Source organism: Gopherus flavomarginatus, chromosome 7 (assembly GCF_025201925.1).
Source record: "Gopherus flavomarginatus isolate rGopFla2 chromosome 7, rGopFla2.mat.asm, whole genome shotgun sequence".
Lineage (NCBI taxonomy): Eukaryota > Metazoa > Chordata > Testudines > Testudinidae > Gopherus > Gopherus flavomarginatus.
Window position 1 is genome coordinate 106,802,764 of NC_066623.1, and position 12,174 is coordinate 106,814,937.

At 47.0% G+C, this 12,174-nt stretch overlaps 1 protein-coding gene across 5 annotated transcripts in view; it reads left to right on the forward strand.

Annotated features, from left to right (window-relative positions):
• Positions 1 to 12,174, forward strand: part of TTC39A (tetratricopeptide repeat domain 39A) — an 87,580-nt gene that overhangs the window by 54,409 nt on the left and 20,997 nt on the right. For all 5 annotated transcript variants that reach the window (XM_050961676.1, XM_050961680.1, XM_050961681.1 and 2 more), the window contains exons 8-11: positions 5,627 to 5,692; positions 10,594 to 10,702; positions 11,729 to 11,796; positions 11,888 to 11,947. In XM_050961676.1, the coding sequence (XP_050817633.1) occupies positions 5,627 to 5,692; positions 10,594 to 10,702; positions 11,729 to 11,796; positions 11,888 to 11,947 (303 nt within the window). The remainder of the gene's footprint in view (positions 1 to 5,626; positions 5,693 to 10,593; positions 10,703 to 11,728; positions 11,797 to 11,887; positions 11,948 to 12,174) is intronic.

The following is a 12,174-nucleotide window of genomic DNA, read 5'->3' on the forward strand; positions in this document are numbered from 1 at the left end:
CCAGCGGGAACGGTGGGAAGGCATAAAGCAGCGGGCTCTTCCAAGGCATCAGGAAAGCGTCAGAGATCGATCCCGGGGAGAGACCTTGGAAGGAGCAGAACATCTGGCATTTCCTGTTCGCACGGGAAGCGAACAGGTCTATGTGGGGAAATCCCCACTTCTGGAAAACAGAATGCATAACGTCCGGGCGGATCGACCACTCATGAGACAGGAAGGACCTGCTGAGTCGATCTGCCAGAGTGTTCCAAACCCCTGGGAGAAAGGACGCTACCAGGTCTATCAGGTGGGCTATGCAAAAGTCCCACAGTTGGATGGCCTCCTGACAAAGGAGGGAGGATCGTGTCCCTCCCTGCTTGTTTATGTAGTATATGGCTGTTGTGTTGTCTGTAAACACTGAGACATAACGGCCTTGTAAATGTTGCTGGAATGCCTGGCATGTCAGGCGGACTGCTCTCAGTTCTCGGACATTTATGTGTAATGCCAGCTCCTGAGATGACCAGAGGCCTTGAGTACGAAGATGTCCGAGGTGAGCACCCCAGCCGAGAGATGACGCGTCCATCATCAGGGACATTGAGGGTTGGAGCAGATGGAATGGCAGCCCTGTACCCACCAGAGAGGGAGTCAGCCACCAATCTAGGGAGCCTAGGGTGCTCGAGGGAATGGTGACTATCGAGTCTCTGCCCGGGCGGTATACCGAGTTGAGCCAAGCTTGGAGAGGATGGAGGCGGAGCCTGGCGTATTTGGTCACGAACGTGCAGGCAGCCATGTGACCCAGGAGACTGAGACAAGTGTGAGCCGAGGTCGTCGGGAGATTCTGTAGACCTCGGATGATTGTTGCCATCACCTGAAACCACGGCTGTGGTAAGCAGGCCCTGGCTAGATTGGAGTCCAGGATAGCTCCTATGAAGTCTAACCTCTGCGTGGGAACCAGAGTGGATTTTTCTATATTGATCATCAGGCCTAGACGTGTGACTAGGTCCTTGACGATGCCTACATGCTGGGTGACTTGTGTCTCGGAGGCCCCTCTGATGAGCCAATCGTCCAGATACGGAAAAATGTGTATCTGATGTTGGCGGAGATAGGCGGCGACTACGGCCATACACTTTGTAAATACCCTTGGGGCTGTAGAAAGGCCAAACGGCAGGACCGTAAACTGGAAGTGCTGACGGTTGGCTACAAAGCGGAGGTACCTCCTGTGCAGAGGAAAAATGTGATGTGAAAGTACGTGTCCTTCATGTTGAGGGTCGCATACCAGTCTCCAGGATCCAAGGACAGGATAATGGTCCCCAGGGATACCATGCGGAACTTCAACTTTATCATAAACTGGTTGAGTCCTCGCAAGTCTAGGATAGGTCTGAGACCTCCCTTCGACTTGGGGATTAGGAAATAATGGGAGTAAAACCCTTTGCCCCTTTCTACCTTTGGTGCCTCCTCTATAGCTCCCATGGCGAGGAGCGTCCGCACCTCTTGCAAGAGGAATTGCTTGAGAGAGAGGTCCCTGAAGAGGGATGGGATTGGAGGGTGGGAGGGCGGGGTTGAAATAAATTGGAGGTGGTACCCATACTCCACCGTGCGTAGGACCCAGCCGTCTGAAGTTAACTGGGACCACGCCGGGAGGAAGTAGGAGAGACGGTTGGAGAAGGGTGGAGAAGGATCCTGGCCTGTAACTGGTATGCCGTCCTTGGGTGCACCTTCAAAAGTTCATCTTTGGTCCCGCTGGTGGTTTCGAGGGACCTTGATTTTGGCCCCCTTGGGGTCCTGATTGTCGTCTACGACCACCTTGGCCGCGCCGCCTGCAAGTGTCCTGTCTTTGTCTAGGCGCAGAGTACGGGCGGTGAGGCTGGCGATGGAAAGGCCTGTGTTGGGTCACTGGTGTATGCATGCCGAGAGAGCGCATTATGACCCTGTTGTCCTTTAGGCTTTGCAGCCTGGGGTCAGTCTTTTCCGAGAAGAGACCTTTACCATCAAATGGCAAGTCCTGAATGGTATACTGGAACTCCAATGGGAGGCTTGAAACCTGAAGCCATGAGATGCACCTCATGGCAACACCCGAGGCCACAGTCCTGGCTGCTGAGTCGGCTGCATCCAATGAAACCTGGAGGGAAGTTCTGGCCACCTTTTTCCCTTCCTCCAAGAGGGCAGCGAACTCCTGGCGGGAGTCTTAGGGAGTAGCTCCGTAAACTTACCCACCGCTGCCCAGGTGTTATAATTATAGCGGCTAAGCAGGGCTTGTTGATTTGCCACCCAGAGCTGTAGGGCACCTGCCGAGTACACCTTGTGGCCAAGTAGGTCCATTCACCTAGCCTCCTTCAATTTCGGGGCTGGCGCCTGCTGGCCATGGCGTTCCCTCTCATTAACGGACTGGACGACTAGTGAGCAGGGAGGAGGATGGACATACAAGTACTCGTACCCTTTAGAGGGCACCATTTATTTACGCTCTACTCCCCTGGCTGCAGGAGGGATAGAGGCTGGAGACTGCCATACGATATCTGCATTGGCCTGGATGGTCCGAATAAACGGTAGGGCCACTCTGGTGGGGGCATCCGCCAACAGAATGTCCACTACCGGGTCCTCTACCTCCGGGACCACCTCCACCTGGAGGTTCATATTGAGTGCTGCCCTCCTCAGGAGGTCCTGATGGGCTCTCAGGTCGATTGGAGGAGGGCCTGAGGAGGATGTTCCTGCCACCGCCTCATCTGGAGAAGAGGAAGAGGAGATGCCGGGGACGAGCGGGTCCTGTGTGGCCTCTCGCTCTTGGGCGACCTCCTGCTCCAGTGGAACCTGGGAGTCCGGTGGGTGAACTGTGGCTTCCTCCGTAGGAGTCGGAGGGGGACAGCTAGCTGGCACTCGGTGCTCTGATGGGACAGAGCGGGACAGAACTACTGGTACGCCTTGGGCCTGGTAGTACGCCCAAGGTGTCCAGAATGACCACTGATGGGGGCCTTGGTCCTGGGCCTGGGCCTGGGCCTCTTGGAAGACTCTGGTGGGCACATCGGAATCACGGTCCTGTGCATAAGAGCTGTCTGCATGGGATGACACTGATGTGTGTCTGGATGGCCATGGAGGGGCTGAAAAGCCCTGGGCAGAGTCTCTGTCTCTAGCGGATCTTGCTCTACTCGGCACTGGGGGCATACCGGTACCGGGAATGAGATCGGGACCTGCGACTGGAGTGGTGCCGGGAGATCGACCAAGATCTCGAGGCTTGACGTTGGGAGCGGCTACGGGAGTCACGGTGCCTGGAGTGGTGCCAGGAGCTGGAGTGGTGCCGAGAGTAGCAGGCCGGTGAACGGGATACTGAACGGTGCTGCGAGTGCGACCGGTACCGAGGAGGAGAACGGTGCTGGGACTGAGAGCGGCGCCAGGAATGGGAGCGCCAACGGGACCTAGAACGTCTGCGGGACCGTGATCGTGAACGGTGCTGCTCTGCTGTGCCGACAGAGGATGGTCTTATCAAGGTAGGCTTGCTGACAGACTGTACCTGCACTGGCGGTGCCGGGGGTTGAGGCAGCGTCGACTCTGTCATGGCAATCAGATCCCTCGCCATTGAGAATGTCTCCGGCGTGGATGGAATAGTAAGCTCAACCACGGCTTGTGCTGGGGAGCTGACAGGCACCGGACTCAATGGCCCTTGTGGAACCGGAATTGACGGTGCCGACGTCGTCGGTGCCGCGACAGGTGTCGGTGCCGGGCGATCTGACTTAGACGAGCTCTCTGGCTGCGGTGCAGGTGGCACGGAAGCAGCAGGAGTCTTAGGCTTTCTCGACGTCGGGGAGAGGGAGCGGTGCCGAGTCAACTTCGGTGCTGGCGACGGCCGGTACCGAGAGGCCTTGGCAGTACCGGCGCGGTCCGGTGCCGAGGAGGCGCTTCTGCCCGCCGATTGTCCAGCGCTAGGTGCTGAAGGCGGAGGGGTAAGAGCTGCCTCCATGAGGAGTTGTTTTAGCCGAAAAGTCCTGCTCCTGTTTTGTTCTCGGCTTAAAGGCCTTGCAAATGCGACACTTGTCTGCCAGGTGAGATTCCCCGAGGCACTTAAGACAGGAGTCGTGTGGATCTCCTGTCAGCATTGGCTTGTGACAGGCCGAGCACGGTTTGAAACCCGGTGAACCGGGCATGGGCCCTGGCACTGGGTGCGGGGAAGGGGCTAATCTCTGAACTCCTCTTAACTATAACACTATGAACGATAAGAATTAACTATAAGTATATAACTTTGAACTATATACACAAAAAGTAACTAGAGAACTACGAGTAGCTAGGGAGGTGGAGGTCAGTAAAACCGCATTCCACAGTTCCAACGACCGACACGGGCGGTAAGAAGGAACTGAGGGGCGGTTGGGTTGGCAGGGGTATATATCCGGAGCCATAGCAGTGCCACTCCAAGGGGCACCCAGCCGACCCACCGAGTGTTGCTAGGGTAAAAATCTTCCGACGAATGTGCACGTGGCGCACGCACACCTAATTGGAATCGATATGAGCAAGCACTCGAAGAAGAATGGTGGTTATTGCTATTAATACTGCCTTACTGTCTATTATAATACTGAGACCCCAATTTATTTGATATACTTTATAAATGCAGCTCAGATGTTCTCTGTCACTTTTTTCCCCAGAACATAATTCCTTCTCTTTTTTTGAAAAAGGGGATAATTTTTATTTTTTTTAGCACTGACTGTTTTAAACTTGTCTTTCAGTTGTTAACAGCAAAAGCACCATTATGTAAATATTTGAAAATCTCATTGATTTACACTCTACTTGGTTCAAATTCTACTGTAAACATTTCATTGTTTAGTTGTAGGAGTTAGTATTTACTATACAGGCACTTGCATAACAAGAACTGAATCTCTGTCAAATGTGTGTTGCTTTTGTATACAGTACTTTAATATAGGGGTAGTATCAGTTTTCCTATTTTGCAAACTGGTGGCCTAATCCTGAGTTCAATGAGATTATTCAGAGTAATAAGAACTATACCCAGTAGCAAGTGTCTGTATGATCAGATTCGTGGCTGGTTGCTTTGTTCTGACACAAGGACCTGTTTCTTGGAACAGTGTAGTGCAGGGGTCCCCAACGCGGTGCCCATGGGCGCCATGGCATCTAAGTGTGCCCGCGTACTCGCCGGCGGACGAGCATCCGCCGAAATTCAGCGGCATTATGGTGGTGACGCCTCTGGATGACGCTGCTTGTCAGCAGATGCTCGTCCGCCACCACTGTCCTCCGTGGCTCATCGTCTGGCACCCGGCGGACAAAAAAGGTTGGGTACCACTGGTGTAGTGGACTCCCCAAACTGATCCATGTAACACAATTTCTGTAGTTCCTATTGAAATAATCATTAAAATGCAGCAACCAGTGTCATCCGGAGTTGCTGTTAGTTTTACCTAGGAAACAGGGGTTTACATATTTACTGTGATACTGAGGCTGATACAGTTCCATTTAATCCTTGAGGATATATGAGGTACAACAAATAGCTGAGAGGCATATACATCTACACAAGAAGACTTGGGGATAGATAATTAGGCTTTTAATGATTTTATTGATTGCCTTTGGGGCTTGGAAAGGTCATATCAGACATCCTGGGGTTGAGAGAGAGGAGAATTCCAATTCCAGGTACTGCTCAGCTTATTTATGTTTCTTTCCACAGACATTGTCCATGTTCCCAACAAGGATTCTACGATTACTGGAGTTTGTTGGGATTTCTGGAAGCAAGGTAAATATCACTCATTTGGTAAGATTGTAATACATGTGGCTGATACATTACAGCCGGAATCTGATTCCCCACCCCACCATTCTAACGTGCTTTAAAATGTGAGTATTGGAGGGTTTTCATCACTGGAGCTGACGTTACTGCTGCTTAAAGATTTTTTTCTTGGTCTTTAAAAAAAAAAAAAACTTTGTAAATATTTTAAAATTGAGGACAGAGAGAGAATGTTTGGAAAATACAAGAAAGATAAAAAGCAACAGTTCAAAGTATAATATTGAGATTATTACTGTTTATTGATTGGATTGCAATAGTGCTTAGAAGTGCTATTTGTAGTTGATATTGAGTTAATTTAATAAGGAGGTTGAGAATTTATCTAATTTAATAGATACTATAATCACAGCATCCTGACATCCCTTATTCTGTTCCTGCATGGAACCCAGTTTAAAAGAGAGTGCATATGATTATGTATCCATTCTTTTCTCTATGCTTTTAATGGCAACTATTAACTTCAATGACATATCTAAATTCTCCTAAGTAGATGCCCAAATATAACTGGCCTGGCACGTGCTCGAAAAGTGTGGAGTGGAGGAAGGAGGTTTGGTAGTGGCAGACTCACCAGCCATACTCATAGGGTCTTGGGTGGGTCTGCAGGAAGGGATCAAAGGTCAATTGTCTATTGTCCCCGTGCTCAGGATATGGTTAATTCCTGCTGGGGGAGAGAGGGAGGAGCGAGGACGGGGCGTGCTCGGGGGAGGGAGCAGAATCATGTCTGGGGCCACCGGCCCTGCTGATCAACTCCTCCCCTCTCACCCCCCAAACGCCTCCTGCATGCTGTAGAACAGCTGTTCCCCGGCGTGCAGGAGGCACTGGGAGGGCGGGGGAGGAGTAGGGAGGAGCATGCTGAGGGGGAGGGAGTGGAAAGAGGTGGGGTAGAGATGGGGCCTTGGGGAAAGGGGTGGAGTGGGGACAGGGCTTGGGGCTGTGAAATATTTTAATTCAAAATGGGGGTCCTCAGGTTGCTAAAGTTTGAGAACCACTGGACTGGTAGATAATAGCCCTGTCATGAGCGCAGGGGACTGGACTAATGACCTCTCAAGGTCCCTTCCAATCCTACAATTGCTTTTGTAAAGACACTCGGTAAACAGTCATCTTGTATATGAAAACTTTCACTCTTTTTTTGATTCAATCTCTCCTTCTTGATTGTGGACAGGCCCTGGGATTTCTCATGTGGCTCTGTGTGGGCTTCTCCTTGTACTAGTGTTTCAGATAGTTGGGAGCAGGCTGACGCATGATCGAGATTACCATAAACATAAGCAAAAATGTTCCAAATACCCTAAAAAGAAAGGGGAGTAGTTAAACATTTGATTGACCAAAGTTCAAGTGGCGTGCGCCTTGACAGTACAACTGTAATCTAAAAATCTTGCTGTGCTTAAGGTTGAGTCATAAACTCAGATCTGAGAGAAGTATTGCAACTTGCATTTGCAATCACATTTCACATGGCAGGTTTCCAAAGCTTCGCAAGAGGAAGCTGCCCCTTGGAGTACAGACGTGACATTTCAAGGTGAGAGAAATAGAAAGGAGGACAGGAGATGGTAGGAGGGGAGAGGGAACAGGCATGTGTAACTCAAGGTGTCGCACTCAAGAGGGAAGGAATTTTGAGTCTTGCTGTGTTTTGACCGTAAGACGACGATATTATTTGTTAAATTCTGTCAGAATGCTTGGTGCTGTGCAAGACACAGAGGAAGATGTGGCCAGCGCGTTGAGAAAATCACAGTCCTATCTGACCGCATAAATCAGATGCATAATTCACTGGGACACGCAGGGGATAATGTTTCACTCTTAGCGTGGAGGGCTATTTGTTTACTCTAGGTTATTAATACTGCATTTGTAGACATTCATATCCAAAGCTGCATTAGAGCAACTTTGTATCACTCCCCTGATGCAAAGATGCCCTGAAGCCAGTGGATCTGGCCCCCCAAGAATTCCCCTTTGTAGTGGGATCCTCAGGTGGTACAGATCAACCAGTATGTCCTGCACCCCGCTCCCTTCAGTTGGATTTCTAGTGTGTGAGGGTTTGCCTGGGGCTCCTTTATGGCTGCTGGATTGTCCTTCAGGGCAATTGGTAGCTGGTCTAATTTAGAGCCACTCTTAGTCTGAACCATTATGAAGTTTTAAATTAATCCTCTGTGTCTTAAATGCAGTTTGGCAGTGGGTCAAAAGGCAGAATTATTGACATAGAAGGCAGGAAATTAGACTGATGGGGTCAACTTGGAAGGATATTTGTGCCAAATCAGTTGTGCTGAGTATCAATTTTGATGTATGTCTTAATTTGTAATTGAGTTACCATTTCCCCCACTAGAAATCCTCTTATCTGGCATTTTCTGCTCTTCTGCAAACACGAAGCCAAAGTTAACTCCAAAGTGATCTTTCATAACGCATTCAAGTGCTCTGTCTGCTTTGTGCCCAATTTAATTAATAAATTATGTAGATAAGTTAATGGTAATATCCATCCTGTTTGATAAGCTTGTGGTGACATGGCCAAGTCATGAGACAAGAAAGGCAACTCTGTGTTTTTCTTTCTTTGTAAAGACCCTTAATTAAAAAAATGTGATTAAAAAGTAGTTTGAAGCTTTGTTGTAGCCATGTTGGTGCCAGGATCTGACACACACAAGGTAGGTAAGATAATATCTTTTATTGGATCAGTTTCTGTTGGTGGAAGGGACAAGTTTTCGAGCTACACAGAGGTCTCTCTCAGGTCCCCAGTTGTTGAAGTAGTTTCACTTCAGGGAAGCAGATGTAGTTTAGTTAAACTCCCAGCTGAAATAAGAATAAGACGTTCTGAGGTTTCTGAATGCTGTCCTTGTCCTCCCCACATTGCATGGTCTCTGCACATCTGAGGAATCTCGAATAGCATTCAGATGGCTAGCAGCTAGAATGTAACTACTTAGATATTAGTTGTCTCTTTTATTTTGCTAACTTGGTAGGGAATTAATAGGGTATTGAATGTTATATGCCCCACATACCATAGGGACATAACATTTGCCATGTTGTCCTGTGTCTAATGTGTTGTTTAGCTATTTGGGGAATATGATTAAACAGATCTGTAATTAAAAACAATCTATTGCCTGGACAGCTGCATATATTGCACAGTAGCCACATTCCCTAAAATGGATTTTGTTTGGGAACACATTCTCACTATTTCTGGGTGGGGGGCTGTCAAACAGGTTGTAGTTGTGATGTGCTGCTTCTCCTGCAGGTGGTAGTGTGAGTGCGCACAACATCAGTAATAACATGCTCTCTCAGGTCTGGTCCACACTACACAGTTAAATCGATTTAAACAGCGTTAAATCGATTTAACTCTGTACCCGTCCACACTACAAGGCACTTTAAATCGATTTTAAGGGCTCTTAAAATCGATTTCTGTACTCCTCCCCAACGAGAGGAGTAACCCTAAAATCGATATTACTATATCGATTTAGGGTTAGTGTGGATTGAAATCGAAGTTATTGGTCTCATTCCTTTAATGTAGCTACCCAGAGTGCACCGCTCCGGAAATCGATGGTAGCCTAGGACCATGGACGCACACCACCGAATTAATGTGCCCTAGTGTGGATGCATAAAATCGATTTTATAATATCGGTTTTATAAAACCGGTTTTAGTAATTTCGATTTTATGCTGTAGTGTAGACATAGCCTCAGTGGGTATGATCTGGTCTCTCTTAGTGGCTGACCTGACTCAGTGAGACTAGACCAGCTTTTTACTGACAATTTATGGAGTTACTTCTTTAGCTCAAGTGGTAACGACTTGTGCTTTTGGTCCTGAAGACCCTTTGGAGGTACACAGTGTCTTTCTATAAGCAACCTAGGTCCACTAGATATACATTCTTCATGAACCCTCTGTTAGTTTTTACATTGGATCTTAAACAGGAAGGAAGTGGTTTGCAAGAAATAATGCAAGAGTTAATTTGGAAGAAGTTTTTTTGCAACTCTCCTGGGTCTGTCATTTCCTGATATTGCTGTTGTAGGCAAGTGCTGCAATAGTAATTTTTAAGTACTTTTCTCTCTCTTTCTATCTCCCCTACCATCTTACATACTTTATTATCATTACGTGCGTCCTTAGTGTCTCTGAGATATAGCTGTATTACGGTGCTCAGATACCACAGTGACAATGGGCATTGTAGAAAAACCTGAATGGAACAGAACAGTGTGATACACGTAGTACAGATGAACAAACCTGAGGCACAGGGAGATAAAATGAAGGTCAAGTAGGAGTCACTGTGTGGACTTAGTCTCCAGTATGCCAGTGTTTCTGTCTTCCATTCTAAAGCGTTACCATATATTATGCTGTGTTAATAGATTCATAGAGTTTAAGGCCCAAAGGGACAATTAGATCATTTTGTCTGAGCACCTGCATATCAAAGGTCATGAAATTTCACCCCATTCATCTATATTGAGTCCAATAACTTGTTTGGCTACATCATATATATTACATTGACAGTAACTATTCATGTCACCACTGTGATATGTGCCTGGATACAGTGCATAGTGGTAACGTGTCAGTTGCGCAGGTACTACAAAATTCTGTGTATTTTTCAGAAATGTTAGCTCTATTGGATGATACTGGTAACTCGTAAGCACTGTTGCACTCTCAACTGCACAATTATCCAACTCTCTGCTCTGCCACATGATATTTTGCAAAAGTCAAGTGATAACTCCATTGGAAACTATTACCGTGTGTTCTCCTCTAATAACTACATAAACCATTTTTATCACCTCTGTAGATATACAGTGCAGTCTCTGTGTCTGAGCTACCAGAATAGCTACAAATGATACTACAGAAGTTAATAGCAAAATAGCACTGTAATTGCTTTACAAGACTTTGTCTTCCTTCTCTAACTTTTGCACAGGAGTATGGCCTGTTGCAGCTTCAAGAGGGAGCGTTGATGTACAGCTTTAGGTCGGTGCTGTGTACCATGCTGCTGCTGTGCTATCATACCTTCATGACCTTTGTGTTAGGTAGGATTATTCACAGTAACCCTGTAAGAGTCCTTCCACATGATCAGTTATTGCTGGGAAACAAGGGGAAGAGGTGGTTAAATTGCAAACCTGTTGGTGAATTGTTCATTCAAACCTGGACTGGACAGAGTTGGATAATTTTGTGGTGGTTGATTTTTGCAATAACTGTCATCACTGTGGAAAGGGCTTTGTTCTTCAAGATGGAGGCTTGTGTAGGACATTTGGCAGGGGGACTTGAGGGGATAGTGTTGCCATAAGAAGAGGTCACAAGAACAAGTTATACTTCCTGTGGCCAAGTGAGTTGTTTTGGAAGTGTGGTTTAAAAAAAAAAAATCCTTGTAAAAAGATTTGCTAAATTCTGTTTTTATGTAAACTTGTCACCCCTGTCTTCTTGGGGTGACATATTTCCCATTAAAATGATGCATTCACTCATGGCCTACTCCTAAAGCACTCTAGGTCTAGGCAAATATGCCACCAGCTTTTACAGTAATTGCTAAATGTACCTAAAAAAATGTCATTGGATACCTCAACTCTGGGCTCATAGCCCTTTGCAACTGCAAAAGCCATGCAGTGTGGCCCAGTAAAAATCTGGCCTATTCCAATGCCAGTCTTTATGGTTCTCTGTTTTAAAAAGCTGCCATGACGTTAGGAAATGGGGGGTGCCCCCGTGGCCATTCAGAAGCCAAGCAATGAGCAGTCAGTATCTGATCCTGCCCCCTTTCACTTTCTTTCTCTTTTTCTGTCTTGCACAGAATTGAGGATCCCAGGTAGTGGGGTGGGAGGGAGCAATGTTGCATGGAGATTTCTGCCAGCACAGAATCAGTTTGCCTTTATGGTGCCTCCATGTAAGCACAACTTCTTGGTGCCCTGTTCTGATCTGTCTGAAGTGGTGCAGGATGAGGGTCTATGTTTGGACCTAAATGCTGCTGTATGGGAGAATTTATTTATTGTCCAGATGATGATTACTCAAGGCTATTGTTTCCTGTTCTTTTTAATAATTTGCATTGTTTTACTCAACTAATCTAGGGACAGGGAAAGGAAACGTTGAAGAAGCAGAAAGGCTACTGAAGCCTTACTTGGCTCGCTATCCAAAAGTAAGATGAATCCTAATTTAGTTTAGTGTTTTTGTAGCTAGAATGTATAAGCTGCATGAAAATGGTTCACGGTTGCTTTTGTTTATTACAGGGAGCCATATTCCTGTTTTTTGCAGGCAGGATAGAAACAATAAAAGGCAATATTGATACAGTAAGTAACCCTTTTCTCCTTGGAAAAGAACCTCCAAGAACAACATTGCCCTATTAGTCATAAAGCCTGGCGAAGATTTCAAAAAATAGGAGTGTAGGTTAGACTTGGAACCATATTTAGATACCCCAAAGCCAATTATCCTAAATTTTGGGCAAGTCCACTTTTTGGCTGGGATCCATCTGTAAATCTGTAGTGCATAAATACAAAACACGAATTCCTGATTCAAT